General features: G+C 49.3%; 1 protein-coding gene across 1 annotated transcript in view; it reads left to right on the top strand.

Annotated features, from left to right (window-relative positions):
- The first annotated feature begins 137 nt into the window (after positions 1–137).
- Positions 138–19,117, top strand: part of LOC118217152 (cAMP-dependent protein kinase type I-beta regulatory subunit-like) — a 22,569-nt gene continuing 3,589 nt past the window's right edge. Inside the window, exons 1-4 of the mRNA XM_035398973.1 lie at positions 138–527; positions 1,440–1,629; positions 14,454–14,624; positions 17,418–17,509. Of these exons, the coding sequence (XP_035254864.1) occupies positions 1,456–1,629; positions 14,454–14,624; positions 17,418–17,509 (437 nt within the window). The 5' untranslated portion in view covers positions 138–527; positions 1,440–1,455. The remainder of the gene's footprint in view (positions 528–1,439; positions 1,630–14,453; positions 14,625–17,417; positions 17,510–19,117) is intronic.

Raw genomic sequence — 19,117 nt, 5'->3', positions numbered from 1 at the left:
TTTAAATTAAAATGGATGTAGCCTACTACTATAGGCAGACCAAGCAGGCGATGCGCACTGCAGTACGTGTGAATAGATACTTCGGCTTAATAATACAAAAGAACAAGCCACCCACACAATAACAACTTGATATAAATGCATGTGGGCGAAATGGAAGGCTGGGGAGTACTCGCTTTATCACAGAACACGATTCAGAATAGTCTACGCAGGGTGTGAAATTATTTTTTTTAAAATGTGTAGTGGACAAATGAGCGTCTCCCCAAAACACAAACATTAATAAACATGCCGCGCATTAACAACGGTGCATTTTAACCTCTGGGGAAAACATCATAAACGAAATCCCTCTGTTGGGCTTGAGAAAGCAGCTTTGCGGCGGAATAAAGCGAGACAGATTGACGTCATTGAAACCGACGCAGAGAGCCGACCGAAATCAACAGCAGCAGCAGCCAGCAACCTCGAGTACCTAACTACAAACATCCTCGGCACTGTAGTACATCATTGCCAGAGAGCATCTTCAGAAAATAACGGTAAGTATATTATTAGATATCGGCAACGCACCCGAACGAGAATATAGATACGAATGGGTCTTTTAAATAAAGACGCGTTCCCTGTTTGTTTAAATGTATGATCTCCAGATCCATTTATTTTTTTATCTCTGATAATACCAGCTGGCTAGCTAGCCATCTACATACAATACACAACGGATGCTTGCAATTGATATTCTTGTTGCCGGGAAGATGTTGAAATTAGATTTTATCCCTGTTGATATCCCCGACTCATCAGTATTGTATTGTTTAATAAAGTATTGCTTAATAATGATGAAAGCATGCCATCGGATTATTAATTATAGGTTGCTACAGACATAATATCCTATCTGGCTAATCTTTTAATTTTTAACGTTATCTTTCCAATAATAAACGGATGCATTTCGTGTGGACTCCATTGGCGGAAGTGAGATTATATGGCTGTCTCACGTTAGGTGACGGTTTCGTTCTATCACTAACAGGTTTAACAGCATGGTTGTCTTCGAGGCATCATTTCTGTTGTTAGCGATTTCTTGTTAATTTCACCATCACTCCATTGGAGACAGTGGTGTACTGTTTTCGATTAATAGACACACTGGATTCCCTGTGCGTTTGCAACATGAAGCGCCTACGGTTTAGATGAGAAATATATTTTTTATTTTCTTTCTATTTAATACTTAATTAAGACCGCAGCGCTTATCCACAGTGTTGCTGAAACGTCACACGGGACTCCATCCTCATCCCCATCAATAAACGAACAGGAAGCGAAGTGATGGAATAGAAGTCACGTTTCAGTGGAGGGAAATGCAAATTCACATTAGCAGTCTGTGAGGGCCTTTCTACAGGACAAAAGAAACCAGGCCTGTAATTCCCTGTAAATGTTGTTTTCCTCCTCCTCTTCCTTTCCGAGTACAGAGGTGTAAGTGATAAGATGGCCACCTCCTCCTCCAATCTGGAAGAAGACGAGAGTCTGAAAGGCTGTGAAGTTTTTGTGCAGAAACACAACATCCAGCAGATCCTGAAGGAGTGCATTGTGAACCTTTGCATCGCGAAGCCTGAGCGTCCTATGAAATTCCTGCGGGAGCATTTTGAAAAGCTGGAGAAGGTCAGTTTTACAAACGCTTTTTGACTGTTGAGGTCTTGAACTTCTCTTTGTGTCTTTTTTAATTTATTTTTTATCTAATGAGGGATTAACTGTAACAAGTGGCGTTTTTGGCACTTTTGAAGGAGATTATTCCCGATGGTCAGAACAAAAATATGTCCTTTGTCTTTATGGAGCTTGCTAGGAGTTTTTTTTTTTTTTTAAATATAAAGAATAAGGTTAATGACATTATTAATGATTAATTAAGGTTTCTTATTACCTGTCCAATAATGTATTTAATTCAGAATCATATGCATTTTAACACACAGAATATGTCAAGGTTTCCAGTGGCATTGTATAAGAATTATTGGGATTGCTTAATCAGAAGTAGTAGCCTATTTCTCCATGTTGTGAGTTTTAGTGATATCCTCTCATAAACAGAGCCAGTCTGATGGCACAGCGAATTATCTGGAGTTTTATGTGTAAGTCATAAATTCTAACTTTGCAGTCGCTGTTAAACCTTCTCTATCTCTGACTCCTGTTTTTGTGGGCCTGGGGGTCAGTACATTAGAAGAGAAAGGCATTGCCATTTTAGCATTCTGGACTGACACCAATCAGGCTCCTTATACAAGTGTGTGCTCATTAAGTACCCCTGGAAAGAGTGGCCACACTTGGCTTGGACTCAGTCAGCATCAACATTTGTCTTTAGCTTTGACTTGTGTATAAATGCAAGTGTCCAAAAAATGTTACTCTTGCATTTCGTTATTTGTCAATGTAGAGGACAATTGTTGATTAAATCCAGGCCACTGTCTCCCATTGAGATGAACAGATTAGGGGTACGGAGGTTCTCTTCCTTGTAGGCAATATTCAACACGCACATTGAATGGAAGAAGATTTGCTGGTTCAGGTTTTTGCTGGAACGTAAAACTTGTAAGGCTCTGTAAAGCTTGTGGTTCCTGCATTTCACACTTATTTTAGGTATGGAAGAACAGAGCGGTCTATTGTAATGAGAGGCTCTTTTTAATAGAAGGCGGGGTTTGGATGGATTCGAGGGAGCGCAGACGACAGGGCAGGAAACAAACTTTTTCATCCACTCGCCACAGTGGCTGGTGCGTCCCAAAATTTACGAGCCAATTTCTGTGTTTTACCAGACGAATAGATATTTAGAATAGACGAGGACCTCCTAGTGACGGGTTTCTCCCTGGCAAAGTGGCTGGTAGAGTCGACAAACCCTATCAGCAAGTTTAGTAGGGTTTGTCTGGTGGCTGGTGTTCATTTTCCCCCGGGCAGACGTGCATGTGCTTTCCCTGAGGCCAGTGATGTCAGCTGCTGGCTCTTATATGTCTGCAGTTCGCTGCTTAGGAGGATGAAGAAGCTTCGTCTGTAACATAACAAGGTGTGCCCGTGTGCGCCTGATGGACCAGCAGGGGTCGCTGGTGAGCTCTGGGCGATGCTGGTGCCAGTCGTGCATCACCCAGCGGGGCCGCTGGCACTGGTCTGGGTTTGGCATCGGGCCGCCGGGCCCATCCATGCACTAGAGCGGTGCTTTAACGGGATGAGCCGCCCAGCAGCCTGCTCAGAAAGCGGGCTTTGATTGCTGTCCTCACCTTCGTCCACACCCGGAGCACGGGTGCGAGTTTCATTTCTGAGAAAAACCCAAGTAATTTGGCATCCAGAGGATGTGAAAAAATCAGAAAGTGTGAGACTGGATTTTATCCCAGGGTTTTGTACTGCACACAGAAACTTCAGTTCGAGGCTTCGTCTTGAGCAGATATGAAATTGTGATTAGTGGAGCGTTCTGTACTTTGCCGGCTGTATGGAGCAGACCTGTCCGTAAGCCACGACCTCCCCCACCCCCCACTTATTTCCCCTGGATGTCTGGGACTCAATGGTGGGTGGTGGACAGAAACATGGTTGAAAATAAAGAGCGCAATACACAGACCGACAGAAAGGATTTTTATTTATTTATTTATTTGTTGAAAGCATCTTTAGAATGACATACAGCACGTTATGACATATTGATCTTTTTTTATGAGCTGGGCAGCATGGGAAACGTAGTCTCCCCTCAGAGCTTTTGAGGCTCGCATGTAAACCTTAGTGGACTGTGTTCCGCCCGGTAGTTTTCTACTATACCTGTTAAGACGGGACTTAGTATAATATTCAGCAGCAATGCTTTTGATCAGGATGAGGAACTCTGACTCTGTGGAGATCTGATGGCTGTGCACTTTCATGTGCTGCTAAATAAGACATCAGTCATTGACGTTTTACTATTTTTGAAAGTGAGGGTGCCAGAAGCTCTCACTTTTATCTTTTGCCATTTTTTCATAGTATTATTTCTTGTCTATCTTTGTGGCTACAGGTTTCAAGTGCTCACTGCCAGGAACAGGAAATGAACATTTTCATGTAGACTATTTATTGGACTTCATGTAGCCTATGTGCTGTCTGTTTCTCAGGGGTCTTAAGCAGGCATGAACATTTATGGGTCCAGTAATGATGTTGTTTTTGTTATCACAACACTTATTATTTTACACGGAAGATGACACAAAAGTGCAACTGAGTCTTTATTGTGACGAGCGAGGGTTATACCAGGGATTTGAACCCATGAGCTGCTGGTGTGAAGACTAGTTTACTAACTGCTTCCCTCATCGCCTGCTGCACACTGCGGGGTTTTCTGTGAAGTGCCGCCTGTTGGGGGGGGGACTGTCCCTGAAGGAGCTCCATCAGAGGGATAAAAGAATTAAAGTTTTGTGTGATCCCTTTCCTTAGGGCCTCCTGTCCCATCACACGGTAAAGCCAAACAAAAGGCTTTTTGAGCCTCATTTAGCTGAAGCCTCAGTCCTTCTCCTTATCTCTCGCCGTGGCGATCTCGAGTTTAGGTGGTGACTGGGTACCTCCCCTGCCCGTGGGGGGCCCCCCTGGTTCAGGGGCGTGGTGTATCTCTTGTGGGTCAGCTGACCCACCACTGTTCTCCACGGCAACACTGTGCCACGCCAACCCGCCAGAGGGCAGGGGTCTTCACTGAGACCGTCACCTGATGCACACAGTATTTACCCTGCAGGCCCGACAGCAAAACCATGTTTTTGCACCATTGTGAGAACCAACAAGGCTGATTTATAAATACTGTATTTAGTAAAAATCAAAGGGAAGATCCATCTGAATGATTACTACTTGAAAATGTGCGGCTCAAACTCTGGGGCTTCTTAATATTTTTAACAACAATGACATTTTTACATTGTTAAAGTTTTCCCTGGTCTCTGAATTCGGCTGAATTCATAACCAGGCGTTATATTTAATGCACTGTACTCGGAACGCAATATTATGCCGGTTCTCTGTTGCCGTAGCTACCGTGCTGCTGTCTGATGACTCTGCGTGAGCCGTCCTACCGGGGGCTTCAGGGGCGGGATTATAATTCATCCCTTCCATTCATTTCCCAGATTACGCCCGGTCGTCGTGTGAGCTACAGGAGGACGTGGGGTCCAGCTCCCTCACGTGTGCGTGTGTGCGTGCCCTTTCGGTGTGAAGCATGGCACTCTGTGGTGTGGTGCAGTCTGTAGGGCGGGCATCTCTTCAGCCATATGCTAGCCCCCCCCCCGCTCAGGCTCGATCCCCCGCCTCGGCACCTTCTGAGCTGAGATCCCTTCCCTGTCTGCTACCCTGTCAGCTCTCTGCCTGTCTGAACAAAGCAAAAGGAGCCGACTGCCTGTCAAAAGATTAGTCCTCGCTGTTCCTGGCCTGGTTGTTCAGTAAAGGTGAACCAATATTATTCTACATGTTTGTGTTTTTTTTTTTTTCATTTTTGATTTATTGGTTAAAAATATTGAATCATTCTGATGAACTTGTTATCTGTGCTGTAAGGATATTGAGAGAATCTGTTGTCTCGGCTGTGATCAGAGCGGGGTTTTCTCTTTGAGATCTGTCAACGTGAAGCCATCGAAAAACGCTCTCCCGCTCCGTAGAGTAGGCTTTGCTTAAACGTGCTGGTGATTTGAGATGCAGATCCAGTCCTCCCTGCTTCTCTAAACCGTGGCTGTTTGCTGTATTTACCCTGTAGGACTCTCACTGCTTACTCGGATAGTGCTGCACACTGGCATTAGGGCAGTGCGGGAGTCCTCTGCTCAGTAGAGTCTTTGTAAGGGGAGATGTGTGGGTCGAGAGACCATGGTGCTGAATAATTGACTCCTGCGTCACCGTGGAATGGAGCGTTTGAGTTTGGCCGGGATTATTGGGTCTCATTGTGAACTAGAGCCCCCCCCAGACACCCCTCCCTCCCCACAAGTCTGCCTTTTACGTTGTGCCTGAAGCGTCTTCCTCCATCTTGTGTCTGAGGGGGATGCATTGGGAGCTGCAGTGTGAGGTTGAAGCGGCGGCTGACTTCACACGCTTCAGAGGAGGACACACGCCTGTCTGCGCCCAAATCGATGGCGGGCTTTGTGGCAGTGCGTCGGCACATACAACTGGGGGAAAACCTCAAAGAATAGATATCAATAAACGAATGGCAAACAGACGCATCAGCATAGCGGTAATAATAGCCGCAGTACACAATTGGTGGATCACAAGACATCAGACTCAACCACAGCAATAATAAACAAGGTAATGGAAAACCGCCAATGAACAGCGAACCGGGTAGGAGCAAAAATAAACGGCACCAGCTGAAGCTGACCATTAGTAGACAGTCAGGCCTTGAAGAGCCAATCATGTTACTCTGAGAGGATATCACAGAGGAATCTATTGTTTTTGATTGGTCATAAAAGCATGTCCCGGAGCAAAGAAATGAACAGCAGATTCTTATATAGTGAGGGCAAAGTCCAGGTGCATTGTGGGCCTGGACATTAACGGAAGGCCTAAGCGCAGTGTCACTGGCCAAAGCTGGGTTATGTTCCAACCTCATGGAGATGTACCTCCACATGCCGGCTGTGGTGCTTCTGCTGCTGTTGTCAGTGACAGTTTGAGAGACTTATATCTGCCCAGTCAGAGGTGGATGAAGGGCAGAAAGTGTGTTAAAGTCAGCGCTTTGGAGACCGTCCCTGCCCGCGCCTTTGATTCAGAGCTGGCTCTACACTCTACACTGTCCCTCCTTCCTGTCCTCTTTCTTCCCTCCAGTGCGCTGCTTCTTTTCTCTGTCCGTTCGTCCTTTCCTCAGTACTGCTGTCATTTCCACTTATTACATGAAGAGTGCCCAGAAGAAATGCTGTTCCTGAGATTAGATGTGTGTGTGTGTGTGTGTGTGTGTGTGTGTGTACTCTGAAAAGGAAAAGGCTTGAGAAAAGTGGAGTTGGGGTCTATTTTCAGCCCTATTTCTTGTCTCCCTATCCCTCCTTTCCTTCCTCCCTCCCTCCCTCTTTCTCTCTCTCGTTCCCATCTGTGATGACGTGGGTTCTCGCTCTGTGCGTACATTCTTCAAGTCTCTCTGTTCTTCATGATATGAAGCCCGTAACCTAGGAGACGGGGAGCGACAGTCCACAGCGCTGTTATCAAAGAGCTTCTTTCTTCTCAACTTTCATAATTCATAAGTTTTGCGCCAGACCGTCTCACTGTGCATTCCATCTCATCCTTGTTCATTAGACAGGGCCGTATGCCGATTTGCCGCATTTACATTCGAAATTATTCACACGTACTACCAACGCCCACACACACACACACACACTCTCTGTAATTCTTCATTTGAGAGCTCAATAAAGGGCCCCATGTCTTGCACTCAAAGCGAAGATTTACAGTGACGGAGACGAATGCAATCAGATATCTGAGCTGTGAGGACGGCGTAGAGCCTCTGACAGTGTCATTCACGTTGATTCTGTTCATTTTTCTACATGAATACAGTCTTTGTTTGGGCTTTTGAATTCTGGGAGTTTGCCATGTCAGAGCATCAAGGCTCTTTGCTCCGGTTGCTTTAGTCACAGAGGGTAAAGTCTTCGTTTGACTGGGGCGGCTGAGATTAACAAAGGCGAAGTTCTATAATAACGACGCTCCCAAAACCACGCGCTACGCACAGGCTGTGTGCTGTGACGCAGTGAGGTCACGGCTCTTTGCCTGTGGTGCAGCTGTGATGTCATGCCTCTTGTGTGTAGTGCAGCTGTGATGTCACACCTGCTGTGTGCTGCTTAGATGTGATGTCACACCTCTTGTGTACAGTCCAGGTATGATGTCACATCTGGGCAGCTGCGATGTCACACCTCTTGCGTACAGTGCGGCTGCGATGTCACACCTGTTGTGTGCTGCTCAGACGTAATGTCACACCTCTTGTGTACAGTCCAGGTATGATGCGACACCTGGGCAGCTGTGATGTCGCACTTCTTGTGTACAGACCGTTTGTGTCACACCTGGGCAGCTGTGATGTCACCTGTTGTGTGCTGCTTAGATGTGATGTCACACCTCTTGTGTACAGTCCAGGTATGATGTCACATCTGGGCAGCTGCGATGTCACACCTCTTGTGTACAGTGCGGCTGTGATGTCACACCTGTTGTGTGCTGCTTAGATGTGATGTCACACCTCTTGTGTACAGTCCAGGTATGATGTCACATCTGGGCAGCTGCGATGTCACACCTCTTGTGTACAGTGCAGCTGTGATGTCACACCTCTTGTGTACAGTCCAGGTATGATGCGACACCTGAGCAGCTGTGATGTCACACTTCTTGTGTACAGGCCGTTTGTGTCACACCTGGGCAGCTGTGATGTCACACCTGTTGTGTGCAGTGCCACTGTGTTGTCGTTCCTCTCACTGCCCCCTTGCACTGTGTGTGTGTGTGTGTGTGTGTGTGTGTGTGTGTGGGGGGGGGGGGGGGGGGGGGGGGGGGAGTGAATGTGTGTGTGCATGCGTGTGTGTCAGTCTGCCTGTTCTGTCCCTCACAGAGATTCAAAGCTGTATCAGTTTTCACACCAGCAGCATTAGGGAGATTATTAAGGCCTGCATAATCGTTGGGACACCTGATATTTTTCACCCCGCTGTTACCGTGGTTCTTCCCGCCATTTTGCTGACTATGGAGAAGGGGCGGGGCGGGGTACCTGAGGGTTCTCATTGTAGCACACATACAAAACCTCCGCAGAGGGGACAGAAGGTGCCCCCCCAACTCTGTTAGCCTGTTGGGTACTGTGTGTTGGGGGGCGGGGCCTGTGTTTCTCCCCGGTGATAAGTGACAGCGTGCTGTTCTCCTGGGCTCGGTGCATGAGTGCTGCTGAAGTGGCTTATGTAACCGAACTGACTGCGCAAAGCCAGCAGGGCCACTGCAGATGAATACATCACTGAGCGCGCTCAGAGCAACAGGCACGCACGCACCCTCTGTCTCCACCTGCGCCTTGCGCTGCGTTACCGCGGCGACGGCACGCACGCAGAAACCGTCACTTTCAGCTGTTTTTACTTGTGTGTGTGTGTGTGTGTGTGTGTTTGTGTGTATGCATGCATGTGTATGAATATATCAGCCTGTGAATGTGTCTGTGCATGTGCCTCAAGGATTTCAGGCTCTCTGTGTTGTTGTGGCCAATCGGAAGCCGCTTGGAGTGATATCCCATCATGCTGTGCTGTCACGGCAGGAGCCGAATGTCAGCCATTTCATGCGCTCACCTCTGGAGCCCAGCACGGCTCCCCACAGGAACCAGGACTCCCTTTCTCAGTAAGACTGAAGGCAAGATGAAAGGCAGAATGTGGGTGATTGAAGCCTCCTGTTGGCCCGCCGTGGTGCTCATGGTTAACCATCATCAGCTAGTCCTGAGGAACACAGGAAAGGCCTGGTGCCAGTGTGGTGTGTGTGTGTGTGTGTGTGTGTGTGTGTGCGTGTGTGTGTGTGTGTGTTTGCATGTGCGTGTGTGTGTGTGTGTGTGTGTGTTTGCGTGTGCCTGTTTGCATGTGTGTGTTTGCATGTGTGTGTGTGTATATGTGTGTGTGCCTGTTTGCGTGTGTGTGTGTGCCTGTTTGCATGTGTGTGTGTGCCTGTTTGCGTGTGTATGTGTGTGTGTGTTTGCATGTGCCTGTTTGCGTGTGTGTGTGTGTTTGCATGTGCCTGTTTGCATGTGTGTGTGTGTGTGTGTGTGCCTGTTTGCGTGTGTATGTGTGTGTGTGTTTGCATGTGCCTGTTTGCATGTGTGTGTGTGTGTGTGTGTGCCTGTTTGCGTGTGTATGTGTGTGTGTGTTTGCATGTGCCTGTTTGCATGTGTGTGTGTGTGTGTGTGTGTCCTCTCCTGTAGAAACGTGCTCATAAGCAGAGCAGTTTGAAACGCGGTGACCGTGGCGTCTCAGTCCACACACACACACACACACACACACACACACACGCACGCACATACACACACACGCACGCACACACACACACACACACACACACACTCTGGGCCTCAGCACATCTGTCTGGGCTTCCACACACAACGCTTTCAAAGGCTCAGCCCTGATTGGCCGTTTGTCAGAGGTGTGCAGAGCATCCTACTGAGAGCCTGTGATCTTATTCAAAGCCTTCTGGTGAGGAATGTGCCCCAAAATAGGAGTAATCCCATACGCACACACACACACAAGCGCACACACGCAGACACACACACACACACAGTCCCACCTGCACAGTCTGCACAGTCTCACCTGAGATGCCTCTCTGGGGGGTGGGGGGGACTCTGTTGCCAGGTCATCCCAACACCCAAAGCAAACACCCTTTTTAGAACAGTCTGTGAACAGTGTGTGTGTGCGTGTGTGTGTGTGCATGTGTGTGCATGTGTGTGTGTGTGTTTGTGTGCGTGTGCGTGTGTGTGTGTGTGTGTGCGTGCTAGCCCCCCTGTTCTGCAGGAGCTCAGATCTCTATCCTAAAAACAGCCTGTTTCTGTGAGACAGTGTTTGTTCTGTGGGTGCAGAGCTGTAGATTTTGCCGATACCGGTGCTAAAATGGTACTTTTGAAACGATACCGGTGCCTGAACCAGTATCTTTAAAAATAAAGAGCTACGCCAGGCCAAAGGACAAAAGCAGAGAGATGCTCTCAGTGCTTGAGATGGTGGCCCTGCTTTAAATACAGCCTGGAGTCTCTAGAGGCTCTTTGGCTGTGGTCCTTATGTGTGTCCTGCCACAGGTCTTTTCCTCTGGTCTCCTTCGTCCTGTAAAGCATCTCTACTGACCCTCACTCACTCAAATCTCCCTACGCCACGCAGAGAGAGAGAGGGAGGGAGTGAGGATGAGAGAGGAATGGAGAGGAGAGCTGAGCGATGGAGAGAGAGAAAGAGGGAGGTAGAGGGAGAGAGAAAGGGAGACGGGGGAATTTGGCTGTCACTGCGACAGGCGACTGGTCTTTCACTGACGAAAGCACTGTCGCACTGTGACGTTCCATTTGCATCATTGTTAGATTGAGGGTGTGGGTACATTTGGCAGTGTTTGTTATTGTGTGTGTGTGTGTGTGTGTGTGTGTGTGTGCGCGCTCCACATTGAGCCTGACGCTGAGCCCTTTTGTCCTTGGCCTTTGTGGATGATTTTGTGGGGGAAGAGAAATCGATCTTTGTTAATCTTTGTGTGTGTGTGAGTTTGTATGTGTGTGTGAGTGTGTATGTGTGTGTTAGTGTGTTCGTGCATGTGGGTATGTATTGATGTGAGTGTGTATTGATGTGTGTGCGTGCGTGTGTGTGAGTGTGAATGTATGTGTGAGTGTGTGTGTGCATACGTATGCACTCAAGCTGACAAGTGCAAAGATGCCCTGTTGTCATGGCGACTGGGGAAACGAGGAGAGTCAGTGTGCGAGTACTCTTGAGTGTGTGTGGAGGACTGGGAGGGAGAGGGTAGGGGAAAGGGAGAGGGAGGGGGAGAGCGAGAGGGGGAGAGAGAGAGAGAGAAGGGAGAGAGACATTGGCACGGGAGAGAAATAGAGGGGAGCTTATCCTAATCATTGCTGTTTTTAGTGTCGTAGTATATCAGTATATCACGCGCTTTGTTTCGGACAGACACACACACGCACGCGCACACACGCACACACGCACACGCATGCTGGCGCGCCGGCCCGGGCAGCTGGCCGTGCGGCAGGCTGGGGTGCAGGGGGTGGGCGCAGTGATGGCAGGACGGTCCGGGACGCCTGGCACCCCCTGCGTCGCCCGCACATGAGCGACCCCCGGGGGCCCGCCCCCGAGGACCCGCGCGCGCCCGCCGGAGCGCCGGGCCCGACGCCGCCCCCTCGTGGCACGGTAACTACCGGCGTCTTCCGCGGAGGCCCCGGCGGCCGTGGCGGTGAGGGTGAGGGTGAGGGTGAGGGTGAGGGTGAGGGTGGTGACGCGCGTGTGTGTGGTTGCAGAGGGTGAGCGGGAGGGCGCTGTTTGCGTGTTGCGCTGCGGTGCGGTACTGAGGGAATCATTTTTTTTTTCCTTCTGCTCGCTGCAGTTACTGCGTTGATGCTAATTCAACAGCAGGTGGGTTTGTGTGTGTGTGCGTGCGCGTGCGCGCGTGCATGTGTGTGTGTGTGTGTGTGTTTGTGTCGATCTTTAAGCCTTCTCTCTAATGTTTTTTTTTTTTGTTGCTTGGGAAGGTTAAGCTAACGTGTCGTCTCTCTCTCTGTTAAGGGGTGGCGGTGTAGATTGAGGCTGAGAGAGAGACTGTCAGAGATGCAGGAGTTGTGTGTGCAGGAGTTGTGTGTGTGCAGGAGTTGTGACGCTGCAGTGTGTTGGCTCAGGCTCCTCACGTGTTTAGTGATCACTGCAGTGTTTCGGTAGATGGGATCATGTGCTTTTGTGTGTTTATGTATATACTTTTGTATATTTATGTATGGTTACAGTATGTTTGAGCTTATGTGTGTTTGTGTATGGGTATGTATGAGCTTTGTGTGTTTGTGTCTGTTTATGTATGTGCTTTTGTGTGTTTGTGTATGAATATGTATCTGCTTTTGTGTGTTTGTGTATGGATATGTATGTGCTTTTGTGTGTTTGTGTATGGATATGTATATTTTTTTGTATGTTTGTGTATGGATATGTATCTTTTGTATGTTTGTGTATGAATATGTATCTTCTTTTGTATTTTTGTGTATGGATATGTGTATGCTTTTGAGTGTTTGTGTTCATTGGATTTGAGTGTTTGTAATTTATTTTCCCTCCCTTCCTCTATCATACAGAAAAATGATAGTGATGAAAATGAAAAATGTGCAATGGCTCTTCTCCCTCCTTTTCCATTCTCACTTTCTCTCTCTTCCTTCCCTCTCACTCTCCTGTTTTATTTTCTTTCTCTCTCTCCCCATCTCTCTCTTTGTCCCCTCTCTCTCCATCTCTCTCTCCCCTCCCTGTTTCTCTCCGCAGTGAAGCAGGTCAGAGTGCTGATGTTGGTCCTCTGCAGTCTCCCCACTGGGTTTTCAGCCCTGAAGGGTGGCTGCACAGTGCCGTGTGTGTGCGCGCGTGTGTGTGTGTGTGTGTGTGTGTGTGTGTGTGTGCGTGCGTGTGTGTGTGCGCGTGTGTGTGTGCGCGCGCGTGTGTGTGTGCCTGAGTATGTGCTGCGTGTGTGTGTATCTGAAATAATGGGAACATACCGGTACCTCTAAAGGGGAGAGGGAGAGAGGGACCAATCAGATAAGCCGGTCCGCTAGTGGGCAGGATTGAGAAAGAAGGGAGATCCCCATTGGCTGCCGTGCAGTATGTGGTGTAAAATGCTGGTGAATGCACAGGGTCAGGGAGCAGCCAGGCGTGAGAGTGTCAGATGCGCAGAGCAGGACTGCACAGGGAAATAGCCCTGCCTGAGTCTGTCCAAATCAGCCTTGCCTTCACCTGCAGTGTTCACACACAACACTGCTTAGACCATGTTTTAACACACACATACACTCTCACACACGCGTACACACACTCCAACACGTACACTATATGACCAAAAGTATCTAGACACCCCTTAGTCTGGGGCTGCTATTCATGGTTTGAGCTTGGCTCCTTAGTTCCCGTGAAGGCAAATCTTAATGAACATCATGTTCTAGATGATTCTGTGCTTCCCCAACACACACACACACACACAGTTTCTCTCTTGCACATACACACGCTCTGTGTGGGACTGCAGTCCTGTGTCTGTGTTATATTATGTTATTACAGATTTTGGTGAATTATGCTGCAGCAGCAGCAGCATCAGTACGAGGAGGAACCCAAAATGCCATTAACAGATGCAGCTGCTGAGGTCTGCCTGTGACGTCCTGCAGCCATTTTGGCTCAAAGAGCTGCCATCCGCACGCGTGTGCTGCCATCTCCCCTACTGCGCTTTACTGCGGTCAGCCACGTGTTTACATGCAGCGGCTCTCCGCTCCAGACCACCGCTCGGCATCACTTCCACTGGTTTTATTTTCTCCACGGTAACCCTTTACATCAGTTAATCCGAGCGATTCCTGCGGCTCTTTTCAAACGGTTGTTTTTCTTGGAGTGCCGTCGACTTTTTCTTTTTCTTTTTTTTTTGGAGTGCCGTCGGCTTTTCCGTTGCTGCCTCGTTCCTGGATTAGCCTCTGTCTTTTATAGGCCGTGTTGATCTCTCTCTCTCTCTCTCTCTTTCCCTCTCTCTGTTTCTCTCTCCTGCTCTCCCTCTCTGAATCATTGTTGGCCAGCGTAACCCTTTCCAACCGTGAATTATACATGGACTGATTACACTGTGTAGTAACCACGGCGATGTTGGGTCCTCACCTGAGAGGTGGAGCGAGCATCAGCATCAACCTCAACACCAGTTTTTTGTTTTCTTTTTTGACGAACGTTACAAAAATGTTATTTTTGAAACTCGCACGTAATCAGGTGTTGCTTTGCAGCCACAGAAATGAACAAAAAAGAGGCATAAATGAAAAATAGATCATCATCATCATCATCATCATCGTCGTCGTCATTAAATTTACATCCCGCCAGGCTCTAATCTAACGACCTGTCCTCTTTCCTCCCCCTCCCCCCCTCCCCCCACAGGAAGAATGCAAACAGATTCTGGCCCGCCAGAAGTCCAACTCTCAGTCGGATTCCCATGACGACGAGGTGTCCCCGCCCCCCCCGAACCCGGTGGTGAAGGCGCGGCGCCGGCGCGGGGGGGTGAGCGCCGAGGTCTACACCGAGGAGGACGCCGTCAGCTACGTCCGGAAGGTGGGGCCCGCGGACGGACGAACGGACAAACGCGCAAAAAAAAAAAAGCAAATTTAGTATACAAATGTGTAATACATTACATTACACTTTGGCCTGCATGCAACCAACGGTTGTCCTTTGAGGTGCCGTGTGTAAGTTTGTTTTTGAACACTTTTATTTGTGTTTGGTCAAATTTCCTTCACATCCCGACAGATAGCGATAGGTTAAAAGCTCTAGGGGAAAAAATCTGGTCTCTCTGACTGCCCCAGGCCCTGAAATCAGCCACTCAAAATTTCACCATGGCTGAATCTTAACAACCAATCAGGACGGCTCTCTGCGAGGAGGCTTGCCTTCCTGCCTGTCAGTCCTGTTGCGCGTTCCCAGTGCTGCCAGAACAGGCAAAGCGGAGCTACGCAGAGCAGAGATACTGCTAAAGCTAAGTTAGCTAGGTTGAGATATTCTAGGCAGCTAACGTTACTACAACACGAACGGCAGAAAAAATCTTTCCAAATAACCTGTTCCGGCTTACACTGACAAAAAAAAAAAAAAAAACAAGAAAAGAAAATCTAGCTCTGTCTTGCTTGTTTCTCCAAACTTACACACTGCACCTTTAACTTCGACGTACGTGTACTTGGAAGGGTTGCACTTTTTCTTCACAGACTCCCCAGACTGGGTTTATGAAGAAAAAATAAAAATCTTTCTTTTAATTGATAGGCAAAGATAAGGACAAATGTTCAGTGTGAATATGGATATGAATGGGTCATTAACTGTGCTGGTGCTCCCTTGCTCGTTAAAATGTGATTAACGAGGAACAGGCTTAATTAACACCGTAATGAACATGCAGTTAGTGGCGAAATGCCCGGCTTTTTAATTGGAGTGACCCGAGGTGCTGCCCCTGAATGGTGTCGTGCAGGTCAGCGTGTTCCCCGCCTGAACCAATCACCTTTCAGCTGTTTTCTCCAGGTGGATTGACACCCCTAACCGCTGATCTGAGATCAGGTCACACAACCCCTGCGCAGCATACATCCATCTTGTGCTCTTTATGTGCAGACTTCCCCCTGATCCAGAGCTGGCTCTCGGGGGAGTGTGCGTTTCCTTTATGAGGTAACAATAGGCCTGCGTTCTATTGGTGGAACTGGCTGAGCACCACAGTTCTAGTTATGGAAGACGTCAGAGAGAGAGAGATTCTATTGATTCATGTGGCAAAGTAGTTCGTTGGTGGATCGTTTTGGAGAATATGTGTGAAATCCAATTTTTTTAAAGAGTGGAATCAGGGATAATAAAATAGCAATGACACTTTGGCCAGAGAGGAGTTCCAGCAATCACAGAGGGTGATAAGTCACTGAGCAACCCTGATGGTGACTGGTGGATGCAGTATGTAGACTGCCTCTCTCTTTCCCTCCCCAGAAATGATAGAGAGGGCAACCTGATTCACTGCCCTGGTTTAATTCAGGGCACTCTATCCTGTCATTGGAGACTGTGCTTAACTGGATTAGTTTCCACTGTGATGCCTGGGAGAAAGGTCCCTGCACAGGGCTGTCTGTTCAACAAGCATCACTGCCTACCTGTTATAAATCACTGGCAGTCAACCCTGGTCCTGGAGAGCTGCAGGGTGGACTTAGCTTGAGTTGTGCCTCAGTGACCTGTTACACAGTTAGATCACCTCAAGACTGGTTTCTTGGGTCTGATTTGACTGCCGAAGTCACCCTGAAGGTAAAACCCAGTAGCGCTGAGCTAAAGGCTAAGGAAGGTGGGTGTGTGTGTGTTGCGGCTCCTTTCCTGGGTCTGAATCCCAGAGCAGGGCATGGTTCCCTGGGCTCAGCTGCACTCCCACCCTGGGGATGGAAGAGGCCCGCTAGGCCTCGCTGTCCTGCTTCACAGCCAACAGAGGTCTGAACTTCACACTAGTCTGTGACCCCCCCCCCCCCCAGTAGTTCCCGTGTTTGTGCCACAGCCCCACCCCCCTGCTCCCCCCGTCTTAAATATACAGCCCTGGTGGTGGCAGATGAGGGTTTGTGAAATAGATGTTGTTTTTTTTTTTTTTGTTTTTTTTTTTGAGGGGCATGAAGTTCTCATCCTGTGAGCAAACGGTCCTCTTCATGGTCAGCCATCTGTTACTGCGGCTTAATTAGAGCCTGGCTAGTCCCTGCTGCTCTCTCAGGCACGGTGTGACTCACTTTCTCTCTCCCTCTCCCTCTCTCTCTCTCACTCTCCCTCTCTCTCCATCTCCCTCTCTCTTTCTCTCTTTCCCTTTCCATCTCTCTCTCTCTCCCTCTCCATCTCCCTCTCTCTTTCTCTCTCTCTCCTTATCCCTCTATTTGGTATTGTTTCTAGTGTGGGAACACGTGGAGTTCTTCTGGGAGCCACAGACAGCTCCCAGAATGCCACAGACAGCTCCCAGAATGCCACAGTTAAAGTCGGGAGTGGGCCTTTGTAGTGGGCCCAGCAGAAATCCGGCGGATTAGCCCCAAAGCTGGAGACCGCGTCCCACAGCTTTGATCTATTTTCTGTTCCCCCTCTCAGCATTCAGAAATGAATGAAGGAGAGAGAGAATGCTGTGGTCTGCCTGCGGAGTAATAGTGTGCCCACACGCACGTACGCATGGACTCATACGCAGATACACAGGCCCAATGCACGCTCTCAGGAACACACACAAGTCCTTGGATCTGTACACACATCTATATACACACACTCACTAATAAACACATACATACCAATACAGGGAGAAAGAGAGCGAGGGAGAATGGAATAGAGGGACAGTCTGTGTGTGTGTGTGCGAGTTCCTATCCCAGCTTGTGCTCTGTCCCCCTACAGGTGATCCCTAAGGACTACAAGACCATGACTGCTCTGGCCAAGGCCATCTCCAAGAACGTGCTCTTCGCTCACCTTGATGACAACGAGAGGAGGTAAGGAGACCCCCCCCCCCCCCCCCCAGGTGTGCCTCTCTGCGCGGGACGGTGCTCTCCGCCCTGCTGGTGTAGGCTGGGAGGGGGACAGACAGACAGATAGACAGACGGACCGTGCTTTGCTGCCTCTGCTTTGTGCCTGCTGTTGCCGTGGTTACGTGAAAGTGGAAAATGAACAGTTGGCTGATCGGGGGTGCGTTAAAGTGCCGGAGGTGGCGAAGCGCGTTCGGAACGCGGCGATTCGGCGCGGGGTTGGCTCCGTCCAAATACGAGGGACGCCGCGAAACGCGAAGCGGCAGCCGCAGCGGGAGCAGAACAAACGAAACCCTCGCCCCGTGCCCCCGCCCCCCCCCCCCCCCCCCCCTCACCCACCCCCCACCCCTCGGTTCTCCGTCCGACAGCTGGGCGGAGCCGCGGTGCTGGGAACACTCGCGGAAGACTCCGACCGCAACCAAACAGCGTTTCACTAGCGAGGAGAATCCATTACTGCACACCAGCGCGCTGTGGAGAACAATCCAGATCTTTCCAGGGTGGGGTGCAGTGTGTGTGTGTGTGTGTGTGTGTGTGTGTGTGTGTGTGTGTGTGTGTGTGTGTGTGTGTGTGTGTGTGTGTGTGTGTGTGTGTGTGTGTGTGTGTGTGTGTGTGTGTGTGTGTGTGTGTATATATGTGCATGTGTGTGTGTGTGTATATGTGCATGTGTGTGTGTGTGTGGGTGTGTGTGTTTGTGTGTGTGTATATGTGCATGTGTGTGGGTGTGTTTCTCCATTCTAATCAGCTGAGCATGCACTTCTGTTACACGCGTGACCAGCAGGCAGTAATGTTACATGCGTGACCAGCAGGCAGTACCGTTACACGCGTGACCAGCAGGCAGTAATGTTACACGCGTGACCAGCAGGCAGTACCGTTACACGCGTGACCAGCAGGCAGTAATGTTACACACTTGACCAGCAGGCAGTACCGTTACACGCGTGACCAGCAGGCAGTAATGTTACACGCTTGACCAGCAGGCAGTAATGTTACACGCGTGACCAGCAGGCAGTACCGTTACACGCGTGACCAGCAGGCAGTACCGTTACACGCGTGACCAGCAGGCAGTACCGTTACACGCGTGACCAGCAGGCAGTAATGTTACACGCATGACCAGCAGGCAGTACCGTTACACGCGTGACCAGCAGGCAGTACCGTTACACGCGTGACCAGCAGGCAGTAATGTTACACGCATGACCAGCAGGCAGTACCGTTACACGCGTGACCAGCAGGCAGTACCGTTACACGCGTGACCAGCAGGCAGTACTGTTACGCGGCTGATGGCACAGCGTCGCTTGCGTTCCCCGCGGCGTCCTTCGCTGCCCGCTGTGCGTGCTCGTGTGTGACGGGGCCCTGTGCAGCATCACAGATGCATCCCTGAAATATGCGTTCGGCTTCTGTTAACGGGAGGGAGGCGGAGTATTTGACAGGTTCCACAACAAAACTCTTTACAGCAATATTCCAACACAATCATCGAAAAACCATAAAAGGCTTAACCACAAATGCGTTTAAAAAAAAACACCGCATCAGCTGAAACCGCGTGCTGTACCGATCAGACAGCGTACAGTAACAGCACGATCA

Source organism: Anguilla anguilla, chromosome 17 (genome assembly GCF_013347855.1).
Source record: "Anguilla anguilla isolate fAngAng1 chromosome 17, fAngAng1.pri, whole genome shotgun sequence".
NCBI lineage: Eukaryota > Metazoa > Chordata > Actinopteri > Anguilliformes > Anguillidae > Anguilla > Anguilla anguilla.
The sequence above is the reverse complement of the archived record's forward strand: the minus strand, read 5'-3'. Positions and strand labels throughout refer to the sequence as shown.